Raw genomic sequence first — 23,359 nt, forward strand, 5'->3', positions numbered from 1 at the left:
AGAGAGAGAGAGAGAGAGAGAGAGAGAGAGAGAGAGAGAGAGAGAGATTTGCTTAGAGACTTCAAGGATTCCCTGGATGCTAATCTGCTTTGTCAGTTCAAGTCTGAGCAACCACATGACTTCTTAACTGTCTTGCTCTGCCCAAAGAGCAATGTTGGGGGTCTCTCAGAAGATATTTAGTGGGAGTGGTTTTCTCCTTACCCCAGCTGTTCCTGTGAGATGAATTGAACCCAAAGGTCCAAGCATTTCTTGCTCGACCTTTCTTCCTATTCACCTTACCCATTTCCAGCCCATGAAGATGTTTCTGGATCCCATTTGGCTAGCCTATGTTATCCAATGAGTCAGTTCGCCTTCCTAACACTCAGTCATCTGCACATTGGACAAGCAAGTCATTCATGTTTTTACCCCAGTAAAGAATAAGAATATAGAACAGCACAGGCTCCTAGATGGATGCCTAGGGCACTCCACTGAAAGCCTCCTTCTGAGGCGACTTGAAGCCATGAATGAAGATCTTTGAGTGTGGCCTTTCAGAGCTGCCACCTGGCCCACATCTCTTCATCTTGTCTCCAGCTCTCCTTAATTCAGCCTCTGTGCCTTTTACTAAAAATCTGCTCCAAGAAGCGTGCAAGGATAGTCCAGCCTGCTTTGGTCCTCAGCTCCTGTACTCAAAGGCACCAAAGAATGGGCGAGTCATTTAGAGGATTTCTCCAGCCTCCCCACCCCCTGCATCTCTCTCCCCAAGGAGTGAGCAAAACGAGGTGCCTGGTGTCACTTTACAGCTAAAGACAGGCCCTCTCTATAAATCCAAAAACAATTTAGAATACTCATCCGTCTGGAGGCAGGGGATAAACTGGATCACCTCCAGAGGGCCTGAGGTGCTGCAGGAGCATGGCCAGGGATGAAGTCAAGGGCTGGGACAGAGGCTGAGGTCAGCAGTCCTGGGCTGGGCAGAAAAGAAGGAGATTCCCGTTTTCAGAAACATGGCACAATGTAATGAAGGCTGGGGTAAGGATGCCAAGAGAGGACATGAGTGCTGTGACTTTTTTCCTCATCTCCTGCTCTGAGAAAGGGAAGGCTGAGGGTACAGAAGACAGCAGTGGGGAAAGAACCAAGGGAGAGACAAAACCAGGCGTAGAATAGGTGACCAGAGCTGAGGAATGAGGGATACTGTAGGCATGGCTGCTACCCCTCAGAACAGGGGATATTGGGGGGGTGGTGAGAAGAGGATGAAAGGGGCTGAACAGGCCCTTGGGACAAAAGACTTGCTAGGTCTTCCATATGTAAGGAAGGTTGAGGCCTCCCAGCTCAGGTAGGCTCTGGGCTCAGTCTCTGTTTCTCAATCTATTGTCCACTGGGGTCGTCAGGTTTATGTCACGGGTCCTGTGGACCTAAGGCAGTCCCTGGCCACTTCGTGCTCTCCCAGCATCCTCAGGCCCATGGAGGGGGAGTTGTGGATTTACTGCCTCATCCCAAACATTGGTACAGGTGTCAGTATAGATGCTGCTGCTGATTCTGAAGAAAGTGTATGGGGCAGGGAGGTGCTATGAGACCACATTTTTTCAAGTTACTCTAGAATCTTCATGTGAATGTGTCCTCACAGGGTGCTATGAAGGACAGTGAAGAGTGGGGGATGAAGACAGGCTAATCCAGGGAGGGATGGGTCACTTTGAACTCTGATGTCTCCATGCTGTCCACTAAGCCTCTAATCTCCAGTAGAGAAGATAGAGAAGGAAGAGCCAATATTTCACTTTGGGGAGTATCAGGTAGGACCTTGTTGAGGTCTCCAGGATTTACAGTGAAGAGAAGACTTTCCAGGAACCTGGGTTCTTTGTCAGAAATTTCTAGAGCTAGAAATAGAGGAGGATCTGAGGCTGAGAATTGTAAGGGACCTTACATAGAGATCATTTGGACGTCAAAGGACTCCAGGGAGTCAAAGAGAGATGGGATAAAGGAGGTTCATCCTAGAGCATCTGGGATAATTGAGGCCACCCAGTTGGCATAGTGGCCTGGTCAGGATCAGAACCCAAGTCATTTGATGCAAAATCTAAGGCTCATCCTACTACATAAAACCATTGAGTGACCTCTCAGATAACAGTGGGCTCTAGATGCCAATGTATAAGGGAAGGGAGAGGTCCAACCAGCCCTTTCCCACATTCCCACAGATCCACTCCCCAGGAAGCATCCCTCCCTGAGAAACAGTGAACAGGGGAGATGGCCAAGATCACAGCAAGAATTCAGAGGCAGGAGATGGGGAAGTGGCAAGGGGAAGGGATTTCCAGATCAGACCAAGCTTTTCTTCTCCTGAGCAGGCTGGAGTAGGCACAGCTATTTTGGCCAAATCTACACCCCAGTCTGGGTCCATGGTGCACCCAGCTCTGAGCTGGCCTGTGATCTTGGGATGGAGAGGCCTGAGGGCATAGGGGTGTAGCCTCACAGCTTCTATCTCTGTCCCAGTTCTAGGGTGGGTGTGTTCCCTGAGGGTGTGTGTGTTAGGGACACACCTGAGACAGGGACCTCAGACCTCTGTCCATCTGTCCCAATACCAGGGTGTGTGTGTTCCCTGGGGGGACGTGGGGGGGGAGGGGGTGTGTCAGGGGCTGAGACAGGGCTCTTTCTGTCCATCTGTCCCAGTACCAAGGCGGCGTATGGGCTCTAAGCACTGTTCTGTGTGATGCTCTGATGGCTATGGACGTCATGCTTTGCACAGCCTCCATCTTCAACCTCTGTGCCATCAGTGTGGACAGGTGGGCCTCCTTCCAGCCTCTCCCCCAACCCAGGTAGGCCCTGAGTTCCTCCGCAGCCCAGCCCTGCCTCTTTCTTTCCTGAACCTGACACAGGACAGATACTTAGGAAATGCTTGTAGAATGAATCCTAATGCCCGTTCCCCCTAACTCTCACTTTGGGGGTACCTACTTCCCTCCAAACCAGGCCAGTGTTCTGGCCCCAAGTTGTTGGTCCAGTCTGGCTCCACCAAGGTGAGGGCAGCTTTCCGGCCGCCCCCCCCCCCCCCCCCCCCCCCCGGCAGCCCGCAGCTCGCGGCCCCTTCTGCGAGGGGAGGAGTCTCTCTCGGCCTCCTTCCAGCTCCCTGGCTTCCCTCCAGGTTCATCGCAGTCTCGGTGCCTCTGAACTACAGCCGGCAACGGCTGGGGAGGCGGCAGCTGGTGCTCATTGGCACAGTGTGGGGGCTGGCCTTCGCCGTGGCCTCGCCAGTGCTGCTCGGCCTCAATGATGTGCCCGGTCGGAACCCAGCCGTGTGCCAGCTGGAGAGCCGGAATTACGTCGTGTACTCCTCCGTCTGCTCCTTCTTCCTGCCCTGCCCGCTAATGCTCATCCTCTACTGCGCTATGTTCCGACGCCTTCGAACCTGGGAAGAGGCGAGGAGAGCCAAACTCCGTCGCAGCATGTGCCCCGGGGCTGCCCGCAGGCCCAGCCGGCCACCACAGCCCTGGCCTCGCCGCCGGTTTCCGGGGCCCGAGCCAGAGGGCCCTGGGCCTGCGGGCTACTCATCCCGTGGACCAATCCAGACCGTGTCCTACCCGCCGCAGCCCCAGCCCCAGCCCCAGCCCCAGCCCCAGACGCTACCACAGGCGCTGCCTTCTGCCGGGCCCCCGAGGAAACGAGCCAAGATTACTGGCCGGGAGCGGAAGGCCATGAGGGTGCTGCCAGTGGTGGTCGGTGCGTGTCCGCGGCTTCCTCCCACAGGGCGGGCAGGGAGCTCTGAGAGGAGGGTGGGGAGGGGGCCGGGGCTGCCCCACCTGAGCTGGGAGGGAGGTGTGCGTGCCAGAGCCCGGGGCTGGCTGGCTTACTGAAGACTCCTGCCTCCAGGTGCTTTTCTCGTGTGCTGGACGCCCTTCTTCGTGGTCCACGTCACTCGGGCGCTGTGCCCAGCCTGCCCCATGCCCCGGAGGCTGGTCAGCATCGTCACCTGGCTGGGCTACGTGAACAGCGCCCTGAACCCCGTCATCTACACCATCTTCAATACAGAGTTCAGGAGCTTCTTCCGCCGAGTGCTAGGGCTCCTTTGCTAGGACCCTTGGGGGAGGGCAGAGGCAGCCTTCAGGACGCCCTTTCCAGGCTCATGGGATCACAGTTGCCTAGTGCCTGAACAGTAAGCCCGGGGCTGGGGCTGGTGCTGGCGGCTGCTTCAGAGGCAGACTGGTTGGGCGGAGGTGGTGCTCTAGGAGGGGGGCATGGCTGGTTGAAAGATGGGGGTCTGGGGAACTGACGCAGGCAGAAAGGTCAACTGAGGCTCCTGTGGGCCTGAGCTCTCCCGAGGAGGCGGCCGATTTCCTGTGTGACTGTCCAATGGCCTCCTCCCTAGGTCAGCACAGTGGGAGCTGTCTGAGGTGTTCTGAGCATGTGCTCTTCTCTGGCGGCAGAAACCACGTGAAGGGGGAGGGCTTCCTCCTGAGCCCCTGGGTGCTGACAGGGCTTGAGGCTGGTTTAGAGATATTTATATCCTGGCTGACGCAGCTGTCCCAGCTTAACCACTGCCCACCCAGCTTTCACAAATTGATCCCTCTCCAGGGCTGGGCTTCACTGTCCAACAAATTCAAGGTTTTTTGATGGCCCACAGGGGAACCAGACCTGGAAGACTGGGCCCTCCACCCCTGACCCTTAGGGGAATCCTGGGAAAGATTCGAGGAGGAAGGGATGGGGACTGTTTCTACGTGAAGGGTTGATAGGGGAAATGCAAGCCCAATGAAATGGCCTCCCCACCTACACATCCAGGAGTCACTTGAGAATTGGAGTCCCTCTCTGGCCTCCCTGAAAGGGCTGGTATGTCTAGGCTGCCCCTTCTGGTTGCCTCCAGTGCTCCCAGCTGTCCCCGTGTGCTCGCTTAGACCAAGCCTGACTTGTCTGAGGCAGCCTTCCCATCTGGCTTTGGCTCTCTGCCTGCCTGCTGGTCTGCTGGATTCAGGGGCCCATTCAGTGCTCCGCAGCAAGGATGCTGAGAACAGGTCAGCCCACCACACCTTCTGGACAAGACTGTGATCAATATAATACGAGAAAGTCTTCTCAGCTTAAAGGGGTTCCCTCTTACTGCTGTTTAAAGAAGAGACTCGGGCTAGGACCCTCAACTCCTGCTGGCAGCTCAGGGTCAAATCACAGCTGGGGACTGAAGGTCACCTAGGAATCAAGTGACCCAGACACGACTGGTGGTCTTCCCATCCCTGGAGGGAGCTAGACCTGGAGATCTCGGAGGGCATCTTTGTGCTCCAACCTTAGCCAATTCCACAAGCAGCTGGCATGGAGCTGAGGAGGGTTTAGGGGATGAGAGGCTGCTGCCTGTCTTTGAGCCCAGAAGCTCCTCTTTTCTCTTGTATTTTACTGCCTGTGAGAGAGGCAGTGCAGGTATTAGCTCTCACTTTACAGATAAGGAAACTGAGGCTCAGACGGTTCTAGCACAGCCTGGGGGCTCAGCACTCATTTCTTCCATCAGGGTACAGTCCTGCTAGGTTTTCCACTCCAAACCAGGGACAGCCTAATGCTGTTAAACACTGCTAAGCTTCTCCCTCCCTAGTGATTGGGAGTGACTCAGTATCCCACAGCTACAGGAACGAATTCAAGGTGTCGAGTTCTCTGCTGAGTTTTGCAAAGTTATGCTCTGTGAAGTGGAGCACTGAGGCACAGTGGCAGGGACTTGAGAGGGTGTGAAAATATTCTGCTGGAGAGGGAGGGACTCTCACGATCAGGATCAGCCTCCCTTCAGATCCCTGTTCAGAGAGGTCAGATGTGCCCCTGCTCTGGCAGACAATCAGGGCAGTAACATCCTGCTTGAACCTCCTTGAAGAGAGGGCTGTGCAACTGGGCTTCCCTGGCTTGCCCTTCCAGGGGACTTTTGAAAGATCCACACTTGGGACTAGCAGGGCAGCAGCAGCAGCAGCAGGAGCAGGGCAGCAGGGTAGGAGGAGCAGGGCAGGAGCCCTGGGCTCCTGACCATTGACTTAGCAGGCAGGCAGCAGACCCTACTGTAGAAAAATGCCTGGTTCACAGGTGGCTAGTCTTCACCAAGTCCTATTTCGCGTCCCAAACATAATCAACAATCCGAGGACCAGAGGGTGGACACATGCGCGACACTGGAGTTGAGGCTCCCAAATGAGAAGCTGGGCCACCACCTTCTGCAGGGTCTAAACGTGCCGTTTGGAAAGCTGTCTGATCTAAACAGCACTGGGCTGTGTGACCCACAGGGACTGGAGCCTGGTCATTCTTGCCTGCAGCAAGAATGACTACATCCAAATGAAAGGAAGAGACTTTCCAGGGGCTGGAAAGAGAGTGTCTCCCTTTGCCCCACCCAAGCAGACAAGGCCCACTTACCAGCCCATCCATACTTACCCTATTCCCTTGCAGACCCGCTAGTGACAGAGATGTGCCTTTGCTGGCAGGGATGAAGAGATTTGAAGATGCTTGGGGGCAGGGTGTGAGGGTGTGTGCAGAGTGTCCAATCGGTCATTCTGGGACAGAATTAGGTCTCCAGGTGTACACGCTGGGCCCAGCAGCAGAGCAGGGCCAATGGGCCATTGGTCCAGTCAGCTTTTTCAGCACCTCTTTGGAGGTGGCAGCTGCTTTCTCCCAGGATAGCCAACAGCCCCGTTCAGTTCTCCCCATTTTAGCTTTCCCCAAGACTCTGGATGTTGCCAGGATCCCAGGGCAGCACCTCAGCCCCCAGGGTGGGCAAGTGGCAAGACTGTGTGCCAAGGGTAGGCCACTGCAAACAGCTGGGAGCCAGGCTTGAGGCTTCAGGAGAAGAAGTTAGCAGGAAGCTGTGCTGCTCCCTGGCCTACCTGGTCCAGCCCAGGAAGAGGTAGAACCTTCGCCCCTCCCATGAAGGGGCAGGGGCAGAGTCGGTGAATTCTCAACAGGTCAAACGCAGTCACTAACAAGGGGAGGGCGTCTTTGGTCCAGGATGAATTCCCCAAGAAAGGCTTGAGAAAAGCCAGTATAAGTTTCAACAATTTTTCTCTTCAAAACTTCTGAAATGTAATTTTCATGAGTGGTTTTTGAAATAAAGTGGGGACGATGGACACTTCAATCAGGATTTTCTCTCTCATTTCTAGAAAGAGCTTTCCCTCCTGCTGCTTCCCTGTGGAAGCCAGTTGTCCCAAGGAACCAGAATCTGCCGGCATCTCTCACTGCCCCCCCCCCAGTTCCTTCTGGGAGCCCTGCCCCTCCCTGCCCTGTGAACTTAACTGAGCCTGGAGGGGGTCCATTTTCTCAAAGGCAGAACAGAGGACATTTCCAGCCTGGCTAGCGATGCGTGAGCTGTTGGGAGTCTCGTTTCAGAATTACTTACAGTTTGCAAATTTGTGCTAACACCCAAGGATGCTGCTTTTGAGTCTCCTTCTCCAGGGACCCAGGGGAACGTTGTCTCTGAGTAAGAGGCTGGTGATAACACTTTTCTATATTCACCCCTTCTTCACCATGGACGGCTGAGATCCTAGAGGAAATCATAGTTCTCTAATGGTCTGCCTGCTCCTGAGGAGGTCAGGGTCCATCCATGAGGGAACCCAGAACCTAGAACCCAGAAGACAGCTGAGGTTTCCAGAACCCTCTGAACAGAGGAGTGCATGCTCAGCTCAGAATTAGGATTAAGGCTGTTGTCTCACACCCAAAGAGGGCTTCTAGAGTATGTACTATGAAGGAAGAACCTTTCACAGCCAGGTACTTGTGGGACGAGAGAATGGGGCCAATCTTGCAATGGATCTACAAACTCACAGAGGTAGAAACTCCATCCAAGGGTCCAGATAGACCTTCATCCCCTGGGGGTGTGGTCCACCCAATCCTTGGGCCTTCCTCTAGGTTCCAGCACTCCCAGGTCCCTCCCTCCCTCCCACATCCATGTTCCCACGTCCTGTGGCTCTCCACTCTCCACCCAGGGTCAGCCCATCTCCTTCTTGAGCACTTTTCTTTGACTCCACCTACTCCACCTCTTCTGCACAACTGGTCACTGACACTGTGCTGCAGCTTCCTGGTGCCCAGGGAGCACCTTGCTGTTACATCAAACGTTAATTCAATCTCTCAACAACCCTAGAGATAGGCTCACATGCTCCAAAAGGGGGGCGACCTCCCACCTGGACAGTCTTGTGACTCATGCAAGTGCTCCCATGAGCTGGCCCTTGAGCACCCTCTGCCCAGCGAGCTGGAGCCCTTCCTTCCCTTGTTTGACCGCCCCAAGGCTATCAGTGGAGCCAGCCATTCCTCACCCTCACCGTGTGACCAGCTGATCTTCTCCTCCTCAAGTCCATTTCTAGGGTACCATCTTTATTCCTGCTCTTCCTCACCAGCTAAATGTTGATGCCTACTCTCATCCATCACGGGCCTCTCCCTTGCCACAGGTCATAACCATTTTCAATCTTTTCAGAGATCTTCTTGCTCCACGTCTTATCAATGTGCCACACTGGTTAAAAGAAAAAAAAAAAGCTGGCTCTGCTTTGGGGAGGAGTTCAGGGACATGGCAGGATCTTGGCAATTGCCTGAAGGCCATCCCAGCCCTCTCCTCCTGTCCATTTGTCCTCTTTGTCTCAGATATGCATACTAATGGAAAGTTCTGAGGCATCCCTCCCCAAATGCATTCTCATAATTTGGGCACCATATATTTTTCCTCCATTTGGTCTTTGTTGTGTGAGTGAACAGCAACAACTTTTTTTGAGTAGTTACAGATGCTGAGAGGCCCTGGAGTGTTCCAACCCTTGATGCAACCAGTTCAAGGTCAACTGTATCAAGACACACCTAGACCTAGTTGGGGCATTTCTATAGCACTTTAAGGTTGGCAAAGTACTTTCTACGTTAACCCATCTGGTCCTCACAGCAACCCTGAGAAGCTGGTGCTCCATGATCCCAGGGACACATAACTAGTATCTGAGGCTGGATTCAAACATAGGTCTTCCAGATGTTCCATCCACAGGGAATCCCTTTTTAACATGGATTTCTCCAACACAGTGGCAAACATCTTTGGAAACCATTTATCTCCTTGACTGATGTTTATAGTGAGAACAAAGTTATTTCTGTTGTTGTAGCTTTCAAGAACTCTTGAATGCTTCTGAAACTACGGTGGGATACAGCTTGTCGGAAGAGAGCCTTAAAAGAAGTGCTTTGCTCCACCCATTTGAAAGTTTCCACCCCCCCCATCAACAAACAATAAGCATAGTGGGGTGGGGTGTTCTCCACATCTTTCAGCTAATTATGAGGTGGTAACGATGTGGTCTACTGCAAAATATTGCTTGTGAAAACCTACTCAATTCCCACCAACGTCCTCAATGCATCTGAAAGTATGTGGCTGTTAGCTGTTGCTGTCTCTTGGTGCCTTTTTCAGTGTTAGCAAAGCCTGAGGAGCTTTTCCCACCTTTAATATCTCCCCCTTCTTCAGACACTTTGTGAATCAGTCCCTCCACATTCTCATGATTGTGTTGCCAGAACATAGAGCTATATACACTCACTCTAATCTGTCTGCTTTTCCCATCTTCGTTCACTTTTGTGTCACTATCACCTTTTCTCTGAGCACATACGAGACTGTTAGAATCAAGTGTGGTGGCTCTATTATCCTAAATGGTGAAAAATTTTGTCACAAAAATATCCACAGATCTTTTTGATTTTTCTTGTTATCCTCTTTCCAGAGGCAGCCAAAGCCTGGAATCAGGAAGACTCATCTTCCTGAGTTCAAATCTGGCCTCAGACACTGACTAGCAGTAGGATCCTGGGTAAGTCACTTCACCCTGTTTGCCTCAGTTTCTTCACCTGTAAAATAAACTGGAGAAGAAAATGGCAAACCACTGCAGTATCTTTGCTAAGAAAACCCCAAATAAGGTCATGAAGATTCAGACTTGACAGAAAAACAACATCCTCTCTCCATCTTCATCCTTTAAATGAAAGCCCTTGGGATGACTGCTTAGGTGGATCCCTTGACAAACTTTAAAACAATCACCCTTCACTGCTTCTTTCTATGAAGTGATGCTGCTCAAAATCATCATAAACAATCTCGTTTCTTGTTAAGATTTTACAAATGGAATTCTATTCTAAATTGGCATGGCACTTGGTTACCATCTTTCTCCACTTGGAGTTGTCTAGTGTTTGCTACTTACGGTGTTTGCTAGGCTCTTTTGAAATCCTTGTTATGGAAACTGATTTACATCTATTACATTCCTGCATAAAATTGTTAGGATTGGTAGCACTAATTTTTATTGTCCATTTTCCATTTTTCATTATCAATTACTTATGTTGTTCAGGATTGAGTTGTTTGAATTGTATGCCATATCTCTTTTTTCCATTATTATTACTAATTTCATCAGCTTAAAAAAAATCTGATCTTTTTTTTTTTTGAGAAGTCAGTGTCTGTATACAGACAGCTGATTCAGTGATAACTCCCACATGAATAAAACATTATTATCTATTATAGTATTATTCATCACCTTTTCTGTCATGTTATCCAGTCCCCTGAAGGACCTTATATTCTTCTTCAGAAACTGTAGCATCCCATCACTCACAATCACATAGTGCTGCTGGAAGGACATGGGTTTTGGAAAGATGGGCTTTGTTTCTAGAAGCTTGGGATCCCTGAAATAAGTGTATCCTTTCCCACATGTCATCTCTCCCTCTCTCTTCCTGCTGCTGAATTCTGACTCCAGTTCACTGTCTATTCCGAGGGTCTGTCAGAGATGCAGGGACCAGGACCTGTAGCTATGCACATGGTCCAGTCTGTGCGGTCAGCAGAGGGCCTTCGTCCATGTGAAGACTGGTCTTTTCCCATGGGGATTGTTGGGCCAAAGTCTTGTGAGTCACTGTGAATTTCACAAGACTTGGAGGAATCGGCACCATGTTGTCTGCAATTAGAAGCATCTACAAGACTGAGTATGTGCAGGTCCTTTTGGTCTCCTGCATTAACTGAAGGTCCTTGGGAGCAGGAACTGTCCCACTTACTGTCTTCACACCATGTCCCCTACCACATGGTTGGTGCTTGTCCTTCATTCTTGAAGAGGACTGAACTGACATCACTCTATTGGGGTCAAGGTGGGGTTGTCTGACTGTGGCTGATCAGACCAAAGCAAGCTCGAAGGCTCTACAACAAGTCAGGCACCAATAGACCATGTGAACATTTGGGGTGGAGATGGCTCTAAATTTGTGCATCTCACATTTCTTTTGAGCTACTGCAATTCTGCTCTGCTCACAGAACACAGAGCCTTCTTCAAAGAGGGCACACCATGCTGAGCAGTCCTGCACCAGTGTCTCCCATGTCATATATTCAATTTCCAAAGTTGGGAAAGCCAAATCTGATGAGAATAAAATTCACTCATTCCCTCTCACCTCTCCCCACTTCCTCTCTACTGTAAAAGCCTTTTCTTGTCTGTTTTATGTGAGATAATTTACCCCATTCTACCTCTCCCTTTCTTCTTCTCCTGGTATAATCCTCTCACCCCTTAATTTTATTCTCCAGATATCACTCTTTCATCTTCAACTCACCCTGTGCCTTCTATTTATCCATCTATCTATCTATACATACATATAATTTTTCCCCTCCAACTACCCTAATACTGACAAAGGTCTCATGAGTTACAAATATCATCTTTCCATGCAGGAATGTAAACAGTTCAACTTTAATAAGTCCCTTATGCTTTCTCTTTCCTGTTTACCTCTTCATGTTTCTCTTGAGTCTAGTATTTGAAAGTCAAAATTTCTATTCAGCTCTGGTCTTTTCATCAAGAATGCTTGAAAGTCTTCTATTTCACTGAATATCCATTTCCCCCCCTGAAGGATTATACTTAGTTTTGTTGGGTAGGTGATTCTTGGTTGCAATCCTATCTCCTTTGCCCTCCAGAATATTATATTCCAAGCCCTGCGGTCCCTTAATGTAGCAGCTGCTAAATCTTGTGTTATTCTGATTGTATTTCCACACTACTTGAATTGTTTTTTCTGGCTGCTTGCAATATTTTCTCCTTGACCTGGGAACTCTGGAATTTGGCTATAATATTCCTGGAAGTTTTCCTTTGAGGATCTCTTTCAGGAGATGATTGGTGGATTCTTTCCATTTCTATTTTGCCCTCTGGTTCTAAATTATCAGGGCAGTTTTCCTTGATAATTTCTTGAAAGATGATGTCTAGGCTCCTTTTTTGATCGTGGCTTCCAGATAGTCCAATAATTTTTAAATTATCTCTCCTGGATCTATTTTCCAGGTCAGTTGTTTTTCCAATGAGATACTTCACATTGTTTTCTATTTTTTCAGTTTTGTTTTACAGTGTATTGATTTCTCATAAAGTCATTAGCTTCCAATTGCTTCATTCTAATTTTTTTTGTTGTTTTTTTGGGGGGGGTTTTGGTGAGGCAATTGGGGTTAAGTGCCTCACCCAGGGTCACACAGCTAGTAAGTGTCAAGTGTCTGAGTCCGGATTTGAACTCAGGTCCTCCTGACTCCAAGGCTGGTGCTCTATTCACTGTACCACCTAGCTGCCCCTTCCCCATTCTAATATTTAAGGAAGTATTTTCTTCAGTGAGTTTTTGGACTTCCTTTTCCATTTGGCCAATTCTGCTTTTTAAGGCATTCTTGTCCTCATTGGCTTTTTGGACCTCTTTTGCCATTTGGGTTAGGCTATTTTTTTAGACAATTGGGGTTAAATGACTTGCCCAGGGTCATACAGCTAGTAAGTGTCAAGTGTTTGGTCTGAGGCTGAATTTGAATCCTCCTGACTTCAGGGCTGGTGCTCTATCCACTGTACCACCTAGCTGACCCTAGGTTAATTTTAAGGTGTTATTTTCTTCAGTATTTTTTGGGTCTCCTTTAGCAAGCTGTTGACTTGTTTTTCATGATTTTCTTGCATCGCTCTCACTTCTCTTCCCAGTTTTTCCTCTACTTCTCTTACTTGCTTCTCAAAATCCTTTTTGAGCTCTTCGATGGCCTGGGACCAATTCATATTTTTCTTGGAGGCTTTGGATGTAGGAGCTTTGACTTTGTTGTCTTCTTATGGTTATATGTTTTGATCTTCTTTGTCACCAAAGAAAGATTTTATGGTCTGACTTTTTTTTGCACAGTTTGCTCATGATCCCAGTCAATTACTTGAGTTATAGACTCTCTGTTAAGGTAGGGGTCTGCTTCCAGTGTGGAGAATGTATTGTCCCAAGCTTCAGGGATTTTGTGCAGCTGTTTTCAGAGATACTTCTAGGGACCTGTAAATTTTCAGTTTTCCCAGGGTGGTATGATCAGGCACTAGGTGTTTACTCTTTCCCTGGCCTATGCTCTGGTCTGAGTGACTACAAGCACTCTTTTCTGCCTTGGAACTGTGAGGAGGATTCCCTCTCCACCACCACTACAAGCTCCACCACACCAGTGCTCTTTCTCACCTCAGGACCACCACCCAGGACTGTGACCCAGATCCAAGCACAGGCAAAGCAAGAGAATCCTGCCTCAGCACCAGCAAAGAGGTCCCTGTAATCTCCCTCTGATCAGCCACTTGATTCCCCCTCAGTCTGTGGGCTGGAAGCTCCAGAAGCAGCCTCTGCTCTGGGGCTGTGCCAGGACTGGGGCTGGGACCAAACTTCTCTCTCACCTCTGTCACAGACTTTTCCTACTGACCTTCTAATTTCTCTTTGGCGTTCGTGGGTTGAGAAGTTTGGAAACTGCCACAGCTGCCCGTGATTCAGTCCCCTGAGGCCTGCTCCAGGTTTGCTGAGGCCTGTTTTGCCTGTGCGCCCATGCTGACCTGTGATAGACTTCTCCAATTAACCATCCAGGTTGTCTTGGGCTGGAAATTTGTTTCACTCTTTTTGTGGGTTCTCCTGCTTTAAAATGTGTTTAGAGTCATTTTTCACAGAGATGTGGAGGGGTTTGGGGGACAGCTCAAGCAAGTTACTGCTTTCACTCCACCATCTTGGCTCCACCCCACCTTGTATCACTTCTTCCAACCTCCATATGAACACCTGCCTTGTGTGAGTTTTCCATAAAATAGTCTTTTAGGCAAATGTATGTTTGGCATTTGGGCTACATGGCCAGCTCAAAAGAGTTGCACTCTCTGCAGTAGAGTTTGAATGCTTGGTAGTTTAGCTCGAGAAGGGACCTCAGTGTCCAGTACCTTATTTTACTAGGTGATCTTCAGAATCTAAGACAATTCAAATGGAATCAATTTAGTTTCCTGGCATGGTGCTGGTAGACTGTCCATGTTTCACAGGCATACAACAATGAGGTCAGCACAACAGCTCTTTCGACCTTCAGTTGGTGGTCAGTCTAATACCTCAGAGAATTGATCTATACTCTGTTGCATCTCAGCCTCAGAGGCTGCACTGAGCACACAATCATCTGCAAACAAAAAATCATACACCAACACTCCTTCCAATTTAACCTTGGCTTATAGCCTTTTCAAGTTAAATAATTCACCATCAGTGTGGTAGCTGACCTTGATGCTATGTTCATCCTCACTGAAGGCATCTGACAACATTGATGAAAACATCATGCTAAAAAGTGTGGGAGCAAGCATACAGCTCTGCTTCACTCCATTGGTGACTGGGAAAGCACAAGAGCATTGTCTGTTATCTAGAACCTGGGCAAGCATGCCTTCATGGAACTGGTGCACAACGTTGAAGAACTTCACCAGGCAACCAAATTTTGCCATGATCTTCCACAAGTCCTCACAACTGACAGTATCAAAGGCCTTGGTCAGATTGACAAATGGTGCGTACAGACCTCTGTTCTGCTCCTGGCCTTTCTCCTGGAGTTGTTGGGCAGCAAACACCATATTGACCATTCCTCAGCCCTTTCTGAAGCCACACAGGCTCTCAGGTAGATGACCATCCTCCAGGTGAAGGATCAGCCTGATAAGAAGGACTCTGGCAAGAATCTTGCTAGCAAATAACTAAGAGAAAGAGACCCCACCCCCAACCCGTGATTGTCACGGGAAAACCTAATTCCTTTTCCTTTATATAGATGGACAATGGAGGTATCCTTGAACTTGGGGGGGGGGGGGGGGAATTACCTCCACTGGCCATGTAACCCAGAAAATTTCAGTCAGCTTTTGTATGAACAGTGGATCCCATCTTGTAGATCTCAGCTGGAATGCTTGCTTTGCCACAGGAGAGGAGCCTAATGGCCTTCAAAACCTCTTCTTCAGTTGGAAATGTGACTAGAAAGGGATTGACTTCCACCTGAGACATACAGTCAATGGCTTCCTCGTTGGTTGATGACAGTCTGTTGAGAACACAATGCAAGTGTTCAGCCCACCTCTCCAAGATCACATCCTTATTCCTATTGGTTCTAATTCTTACTTACAACATCACTAATGTGAAAATATGTTTAATAGGAATGTATATGTAGAGCCTATATCAAATTGTGCACCATCTTTGGGAGGGTGGTGGGAAGGAAGGAGGAAAAAAATTTTAAACTCAAAAGCATATGGAAGTGATTGCTGATAAATCAAAATAAATTAATAAAAAAAAAGATCACATCCGTATCACTAAGCAATGTGGCTCCATTAGCACTGAGTAGTTGAGATGCACCACATCCCTTTGGCCTATAAATAGCCTTCAGGGCATCATGAACACACTTTGTATTGTTACTATCAGCATAAAACTGAATTTCATCTGCCTTCTTAGGGAGCCAAGAATCCTGCCTCTCTCTATGCTTCCATTGCCCTTTACCTTTTATGCAATTAAATGTTGCCTTCTTAGAGATGGATGAACTGTCCTGCTGGTAAACCCTGTGGAGTTCTCGTTTTTCATTGAGCAGCTTCTGAGTTTCCCCATCATTCTCACCAAACTAGTCTGGATGGGCCAAGTGACTAAATTCAAAGCTGTACACCAAATCTCTGAAAGATGCCCACACCTTTTCTGCTCCACGGTTGCCAATCATGTTGGCTCAGCTTTCAGAACTGTCCCCATTCAGCAAAGCACTCTGATCTGTTGACATTAAGTTTTCTGGGAGTAGTCTTGCTTTGGCACCACCATTTTGGTTTAATTTGAATATCTAGCTTGGAGAGGATAAGTCCATGGTCACTCCAGCACTCTGTGTCACACATTGCCGTCATCACTCTCACATTCTGTCTCCTTACAATGACATAGTCAATCAAATTCCAATGTTTGCTTTGGGGAATGCATCCACAAAATCATATTGTGTTTAGGTAAATGGCAGGCAGTGTTGGTGATGAGAAGGTCATGAGATGCCCAAGTCTTCAGTAGTGACCACTGCTGTTGCTGTTTCCAACTCCATTCCTCCCAAGGACTCCCTGCCATGTCTGGTAGTCTGAGCCTACTCTGGCATTAAAGTCACCCAGAATTAGAAGCGTGTCCTCTTTTGGCACATTGATGATAAGGGTCTCCAGATCTTTATAAAATGTTTCTTTGACCTCATCAGGGTTCATCATGGTGGGAGCACAGGCGCTGATGATGGTGGTGCGACATTTTCCTGTGAGTGGCAATCACATTGTCACAGCCTGTCATTCACTCCTTTGGGGAGGCACACAAGCTTGTTGACCAGATTAGTTTTGATTGCAAAACCTACACCAGCTTCACAGTGCTCCCCTTTGCTGTGGCTACTCCAGAAAACTGTGTACGCAGCTCCGACTTCACTAAGCTGGCCTTCCTCGGCCATCCTCGTTTCACTCAGAACTGCAATTTGGATGCAGTATCTGCTCTCTCAACAAGAGCTGTTTGTCTTTCAGGTCTATTGGATTTTGTTATACATAAAGTGTGCGCACATTCCATGTGCTGTTGGTGAATAGAATAATCTTTGCTGTTGTTTTTGTACATTTTTCTGGTGTGTCTTGACCTCAGGGTGGGATCCCTGCCTGCCTTAGTAATCAGGCCAGGGTTGGATAAGCAGACCTTTTTTAGGGCACCTTTTCTAGCCCCCTCCTCACACCAGGGAGTGAGCCATTTGATACTATGAGACCAGGCTGGGGCCTCTTCAATGGCCAGCCTGGGACCCTGGCTGGAAAGGCCCAGAAGTCTTAAGGGTCTCAAATACATTATAATTTCTATCTGCCCTCCCCTCCCCCAAATACACACACACACACACACACACACACACACACACAGAGCTGACAAACCTGTCAACTGAGGAGTAGTAATCAAACCAGGAAATGATTTTTCGGCCCCCTCTTCCCCCCCCCCCAACCAAGGCCTCTCCATCACTGCCCTGTATCCTTCCCAGGAGGTCACCACCAGGGTAGCTGGTTATCCTGGGAAGGCCCTGTGAGCTGGGGGAGGGAAAGTTCAGTTGACATGCGCCAGGTAAGGACAAACATTTTGCTTTTCTCCTCCCCCCCCAACAGCTGCTTTGACGCCTTGAGCCCTGAGAACAAGAGTTGATTGAGGAGGGGAGGAAGGGGGAAGAGAATGAACAAGCACATTTTCCAGAAGGCAAACAGCAGAGCTCCCTCCCATTCTCACTAAGGCTTGCCCCCTCCTCCTGGCCCAGTTCCTAGCTGCCATGCAGCCAAAGGGGACAAGTGATTTCACTCTGAAATAGGAACCGTAACCTCCTCCCTCCCTCCTCTGCATGGAACAAAATCCCAATCAGGGTGTGGGAGAGCCCCCAGACCAGGGTGGCCAGAGTACCATAGGGTCTTGGCTGAAGTAGATCAGGGGCAGCTTCCCCTAGGGTCAGGCCTCCCCCTTCCTGTTTAAGTCTAACCAATCCTGCCAAGGGCACCTGCCCCTGGCTTCTCCAAGACCCTTTGTGTCCTGGGCTGCCCCAGACCTGGCAGCTGCCCCCTCCCTTCTCACCTCCACCTGACACTCAGCTCAAATATCCCCTCCGCTTATTACAAGGCCTTCATAACACCCCCAGTCACTAGTGTGCCCCCCCATTACTGGGTCTTAAGTTCACAGACTAAAGAGACAGAAGAGACCTTCAAGGCCTCCTAGGGCAACCCCCACATTTCACAGGCCAGTAGAACTGGGATATAGCCAGGACCGGCTTATCTATCAACATCTTGTCTCCCCCTATAGAATGTAAGCAGCTTGAGGGAAGGGGCCATTTTTTTTTATCCCTCTCACTTAGCACAGTGCTTTTCACACAGCAGGTGCTTAATAAGTGTTTGTGGAGGTGAAGTCTTTTATTTATAGATTTTCTAAAAACCACAGTGATATTTGTTCCTGCAGAGGCTCGGGGTCCCAGGTAGCCTATACGCAATGCTTCCCGAGTTCCTGTGGCCAAAGGCACCCTGGGAGAGCAAGGGGATTCAGCCTGTGTGAGGGACGCATACGCTTGAAGCCTTTCTAGCCTGGCAGAACTGTCAGTCAGCTCCTGTGTCCCTGACCTCTCCCAGGGGCTACGGAGGATCCTGGAGCAAAAGTCCAGAGTCTTCCCACAGAAGATGTCACCCAGGCTCCCCTCAGAATGACAGAAACCACAGGGGACACTGGGGTCTGAGCCTTATGGTGCCTCCTCCAGGGCCCTCCCCAACCGCAGGCTCCCCAGGCTGCTCTTGGCAAGAAGCCAGCGGCCACCACACAGTCCTCTCCAGAGAGAATGACTCAGTGTCAGCTGACCCAGGCGTGCCCATTTCCTTGAGGAAAAGGCCGCCAGAACTGCCCGGGACCAGGATGGACTGAGAGCAAGAAGAACACCAAGGGAAGAGAAGAGGGGGAGCCCTCCGAAATGTCCAGGTCCTGTGGCCAGCCCCTGTCCATCCCCATCCCCCACCGTCATTCACACAGTGACCTTCTGGATCACACTCTCAGTGACATGGACTTCATCAGTCTGGACAGTGACTGTGGCTGACTGACCACACATGTGCTGGTGTTCCTTCCAGTCCTGCAAGGAGAGAACATAGGGGGGCTGCTCTTAGAATCAGGAAAGGTGCAGGGAAAACGGTGTGAGATTCTACATCAAGACGGGAGCACGGAGAAGACCATGCTGGGCCCAGGTCCTGCCCTCAACAAGCTTCCACTCTACAGGGGACTCCAACAAGGACCTGTTCGAGGGCGTCATCCTAAGAGCTCTGTGCAGAGGTGCTAAGCGATTGCCCAGGGTCACAAAGCTGGCCAAGGTCTGAGGCCAGAGCAGGCAGCTGAAGTGAGCCTTGAAGGAGAGAACATTCCAGGCAGGAAGGATGGGCAGCAAGTCACGGACAGGGGAAATCAAATCTGAGGTGGCTAGAAGGCATCACAGTGCCAGACTACGGGGCCTGGAGGCAGCAAGACCCGAGTTCAAATCCAGCCTCATACACTCACTAGTTTCGGGATCCTGGGCAAGTCACTTAACTTACGTTTGTCTCGGTTTTCACAGCTGCAAAATGGACCTAATAGCACCTCCCTCCCAGAGTTGTTGTGAGGACCCAATGAGATAATATCTGTAAAGATATTCTCAAGCCTAAAGGTGTTACTGTCATGACTCCCCTAAGGGGATTAAATACCACACAGAGGAATCTGTCTGGAGGGGGCTCCGGCGAGCAGCACACCTCTATGCACGATCCCCCAGCTTTGAGAGAAATAAACACGCGCATGTAGCCTAATTTCATTTGTCTTAAAACGAACGTGGTTCCAGCTGACTCATGTTGTCTCCCCTGGGGGGCTGTGAGCTGCCGCGTCCACCTATGGACTGTCTTGCTCTGTCTTTGGAGCCTGCTGACCCGAAACTCACAGGCACTGAAGGAGCGTTTGCCCACTGACTGTTAGAGAGCCGTCTTCACAAGAACCTTGGAGGCAGGCTGCAGCACAAGCGTTCATGCGCCCATTTCACAAATGAGCAAACTGTGGCTCAGACAGGTGAAGTGATTTGCTAGTGAACGTGGACTCCAGGAAGTGAGTCCCAGGCCAGGGGTCTAAGCCCACCAGTGACCATCAACAGGAGGAAATCTCCCCTCTCTGAAAAGATCTATTGCTACTGACCTAAACCCCCCTGGATGAATCAGACAGCCCTTTAAATCCAAGGGTAAAGTAGAGACTACCTTAGTCCCAGAACACTGCTTCGGTGGGCTGGATTCAGGGTGGGGGTGGCCTGCTGAGGCGGCCCAGAACTCAGACTTGGTCTCTGCAGATTCTCAGCGGGGGAGGACGGCCCCCAGGGCCACAAGCCATCGTATAGTTTGAAGGACAAATTTTAAGTTTAACGCACTTTGAAAAGCACATGCCTCTGACCCCGGCCCCCTCACCCAATCCCACTATATTCTCCAGAAGGGGAGAGCTATCCCTCCCCCATCCCCCACTCAAAAAGCCAAGTTTTAATTGCTGGAAGCTACAGATCTTTCCGAGATCTCCTCAGTGTCCATAGGGCAATAAGGGGGTGATCAATGATAGAGAAATGCATGGGTAAACACTCTTATCTCTCTTCACCGCTTACAGATAAGGCAATTAAGCCTGAAAGGATCCTGACTAGCAGAGTTAGGTAAGAGTCCTTGGGCAGAATGGCACTGTCTGCTGCCCCTAGAAGGGCTAATGAGCTTTGGTGGGGCCACCCACAGGATTTTATCGATTCTAAGTAAGCAACACATGGCAGGGAGACAACCTAAGCTAGGTCACTCCAGAGCCCGGCAAGGAGCCTCACTGCCCCAGCAGTCCGACAGAAATGCCATGGAGGCGGCTGCTGAGGAGCTCCTGGGGGCACCCGGCTGGCAGGAAGCGCGAGGGCCAGTTACCTTGCGCTGGCAGAAAGTAGAGCAATAGTTGACCTTGTGGCAGCCGGTGCACTCATTCATGGCTTCTCGGCCACAGTTGACACAAGATTGCTGGAAAATGGAAAAAGAAACTGAGTGAGCATTAGCCTCTGGAGCAGAACTTTAGGAAATGGGAGGAGAGCCCCCATCCTCCTGTTCTGGGCTCCCCTCAGCAGGCTGGGGACCTGAGGCAGGGGAAAGGTCCTTTCACCAGCAAAGTGAGTGAGGCTGCCACTCCCACCCAATCAAAGCACCCTCAGGCTGTAACTCCCAAGGACTCCCTGAGAGTTCACAGGTCCTGGGTCTATCCCAACCCCTACAGAGAAGGTGGTGCTGTACATATAAAGAAAAAAAAAAGTTGGCCCTGCACTCTGGGGTCCAGAGACACTGGTGCTGGTGGGGGAACCTTTCTTAGGAATGTTTTTAAGTGCACAAACACATACAGAATTACCAAGGAAACCACCTGGATCGAATATAGCAATTAATACATTAAATAAAACAGGCTCAAGGTCCCAGTCTAGAGGATGACTCACCCCATGAGCTGGCTGTTGGCACGCCAGTTCAAACTACTGTATGTGCTATTATTCCCATGTGACAAAGAAGGAAATGGAGAAGAACTGGGCAGGATCGTGGGGTGGGCTGGGGGAGGGCAGTGTAAATGTCAGGGCAGGGACTTGGAACCTCATTTTTTTTAATTAAATTTTATTTTATTTTATTTTAATGAAGATCCACCTTCTCTCTCTTCCTCTCCAACATCCCTTCTCCTCAACTGACAAAGCAAGAAAGAGAAAGCCTAGTAGTCATTTACAGGATTTTCCATATGGCTTTTGGTGCTTGGATTTCATCTCAAAACTGCCTGTTTGTATCCTTTGACCATTTATTAATTGGTGGATGGCTCTTACTGTTATAAATTTTAGTCAGTTCCCTACATATCCCAGAAATGAGACCCTTAACTGAGAAACTTGCTGCAAAGATTCCTCTCCCACCCCCACCCCCCCTTTACCTGCTTCTCTCTTAATTTTAGATGCACTGGTTCTGTTTGTACAAAAATCTCTAAAATGGTCAGGAGTCAGAACTGCCCATTTTATTTAGGATCCTCTCTAACCTTTGCTTGGTCCTAATCTTCCTCAGTTCACAGATCTGACAGGCAGTTTCCTCTGTGCTCCTCTGATTTGTTTATGATATCACCCTTTGTATCTAAGCCGTGTGTGCATTTGGAGCTGGTCTTGGAAGATGGTGGGACATGACAGTCTGCGCCTAGTTTCTGCCAGGATACCTTCCAGTTTTCCCAACAATTCTTGTCAAATAATGAGTTCTTGCCCCAATACTTGGGATCTTTGGTTTTATCAGACACTAGGGTACTGTGCTCATTAGCTTCTGCACATTGTGTACCTCATCCATTCCACTGATTCACCTATTTCTCAATGAACCTTGCTCTTCTGACTCCGAGATTAGGCACCTGTTCACTGTGTCATGCATGCTGCCTCATCTCAGCTTACCTCCACTAAATTAAATAATGGAAGATGAACTTCAGATAAATTTCAGAAACAGAGCAGGCACTTAGAGGCCCTCTACTCCAAATCCCTTACTTCACAGAAGAAGCTGGCTCTGAAAGGTTAAAGGATTGATTTGGCCAAGGTCACTCAGGAAGCATCAGAAATAAACAGCTGTCCTCTGACTCCAAACCCATCAGTCTTTCCTCTGTATCATGCAACCTCTCCCAAGCACGACCATTTTACTGGTGAATTCTTTGCACTTCATATCCCTCAGTGGTGATTTCCTCTGAGAATTTTACGGATTCAATGGTTTCATTTCTGAATATGTCTGTTCGAGGGGCAAGTCCAAATAAAGACAACATAAAGGCTGACAAATCACTTGGATTTTCCTTGGTTTTCTCCATTCACTTCACAAGTCTCTGCGTCAGTCACTCACTGCTTGGTTCTCACTCTTCCTGCCCTCACACAGAACCTTCCCAAGAAGAAGCAGCCAAGTGTTTGGTAGCAGAATGTCCACTTGACTCCAAGAAATAACATGTTGCCTTCTGTCTCAGGAACTAAACCGCTTCCCCATGTTTGATCCCTTCATTCTCACACTCAGGAAGGCCCAGGGTTTGGGGCTGAGCTTGGACCACAGATGGCAAGGACCAGGACTAGCAGGACACAATCCCAGTGCTGGGCCAGTGTGGGGGGCCCCTGGGCTCCACACCCAGTATCCAGCCTATGGCATGAGGGGCATGCCATGTGAACGGGGGTGGGGTGGACAGCGGACTTCATGTGCGGAGAAAAGAAGTAAAAAAAGGAACCAGCTTTTGCCATTTACTCAGAGGTGAGGTTTGAAATGGTGACTTGAAAAGTAACGTACTCTACATGCCTTGACATTCTGATGACTCTCAAGGTATCACTGATGGATCAATCAACATTAATTAAGCACCTACTGTGTGGCAAGTGCTGGAGGCACAGCCCTTGATCTGGTCATCCATGACCCCAGGCTCAGCACTCAGCATATGCCGTGGCACTGACTGGACACATAATACGCGCTGCGCTGCTTGTCTGCGTGACTGAAGGAGGAGAAAACCTTTTATTCTCTTCCCCCCACCCTTTGGCTCTTCTGAGACTGTGGTATCTGATTTGACTGAGCCAGGACTTAAGCGCCCTTTTGTTTCAGGCACTGCACCAGGCTCTGGGGACCCAAAGACTAAACCAGGCACTGTCTCTGCCCCCCAACACTTACAGTACAAGAAACATTGAGAGAGAGGGAGGGAGAGAGAGAGAGAGAGAGAGAGAGAGAGA

The 23,359-nt window shown here is 49.4% G+C and overlaps 2 protein-coding genes across 2 annotated transcripts in view; one reads left to right on the forward strand and one right to left on the reverse strand.

The window, feature by feature from the left end:
* The window catches only part of DRD4 (dopamine receptor D4), a 5,216-nt gene extending 1,188 nt beyond the window's left edge, over window positions 1–4,028 (forward strand). The window contains exons 2-4 of the mRNA XM_027860195.1: window positions 2,632–2,744; window positions 3,101–3,675; window positions 3,826–4,028. Coding sequence (XP_027715996.1) covers window positions 2,632–2,744; window positions 3,101–3,675; window positions 3,826–4,028 — 891 coding nt within the window. The remainder of the gene's footprint in view (window positions 1–2,631; window positions 2,745–3,100; window positions 3,676–3,825) is intronic.
* A 13,982-nt stretch (window positions 4,029–18,010) lies between these two features.
* The window catches only part of DEAF1 (DEAF1 transcription factor), a 49,101-nt gene continuing 43,752 nt past the window's right edge, over window positions 18,011–23,359 (reverse strand). The window contains exons 12-13 of the mRNA XM_027860221.1: window positions 20,553–20,642; window positions 18,011–18,730 (exon numbers count right to left, since the gene is read on the reverse strand). Coding sequence (XP_027716022.1) covers window positions 18,626–18,730; window positions 20,553–20,642 — 195 coding nt within the window. The 3' untranslated portion in view covers window positions 18,011–18,625. The remainder of the gene's footprint in view (window positions 18,731–20,552; window positions 20,643–23,359) is intronic.

This window comes from Vombatus ursinus, unplaced genomic scaffold (assembly GCF_900497805.2).
Source record: "Vombatus ursinus unplaced genomic scaffold, bare-nosed wombat genome assembly UNPS02014176.1, whole genome shotgun sequence".
Taxonomy (NCBI): Eukaryota; Metazoa; Chordata; class Mammalia; order Diprotodontia; family Vombatidae; genus Vombatus; species Vombatus ursinus.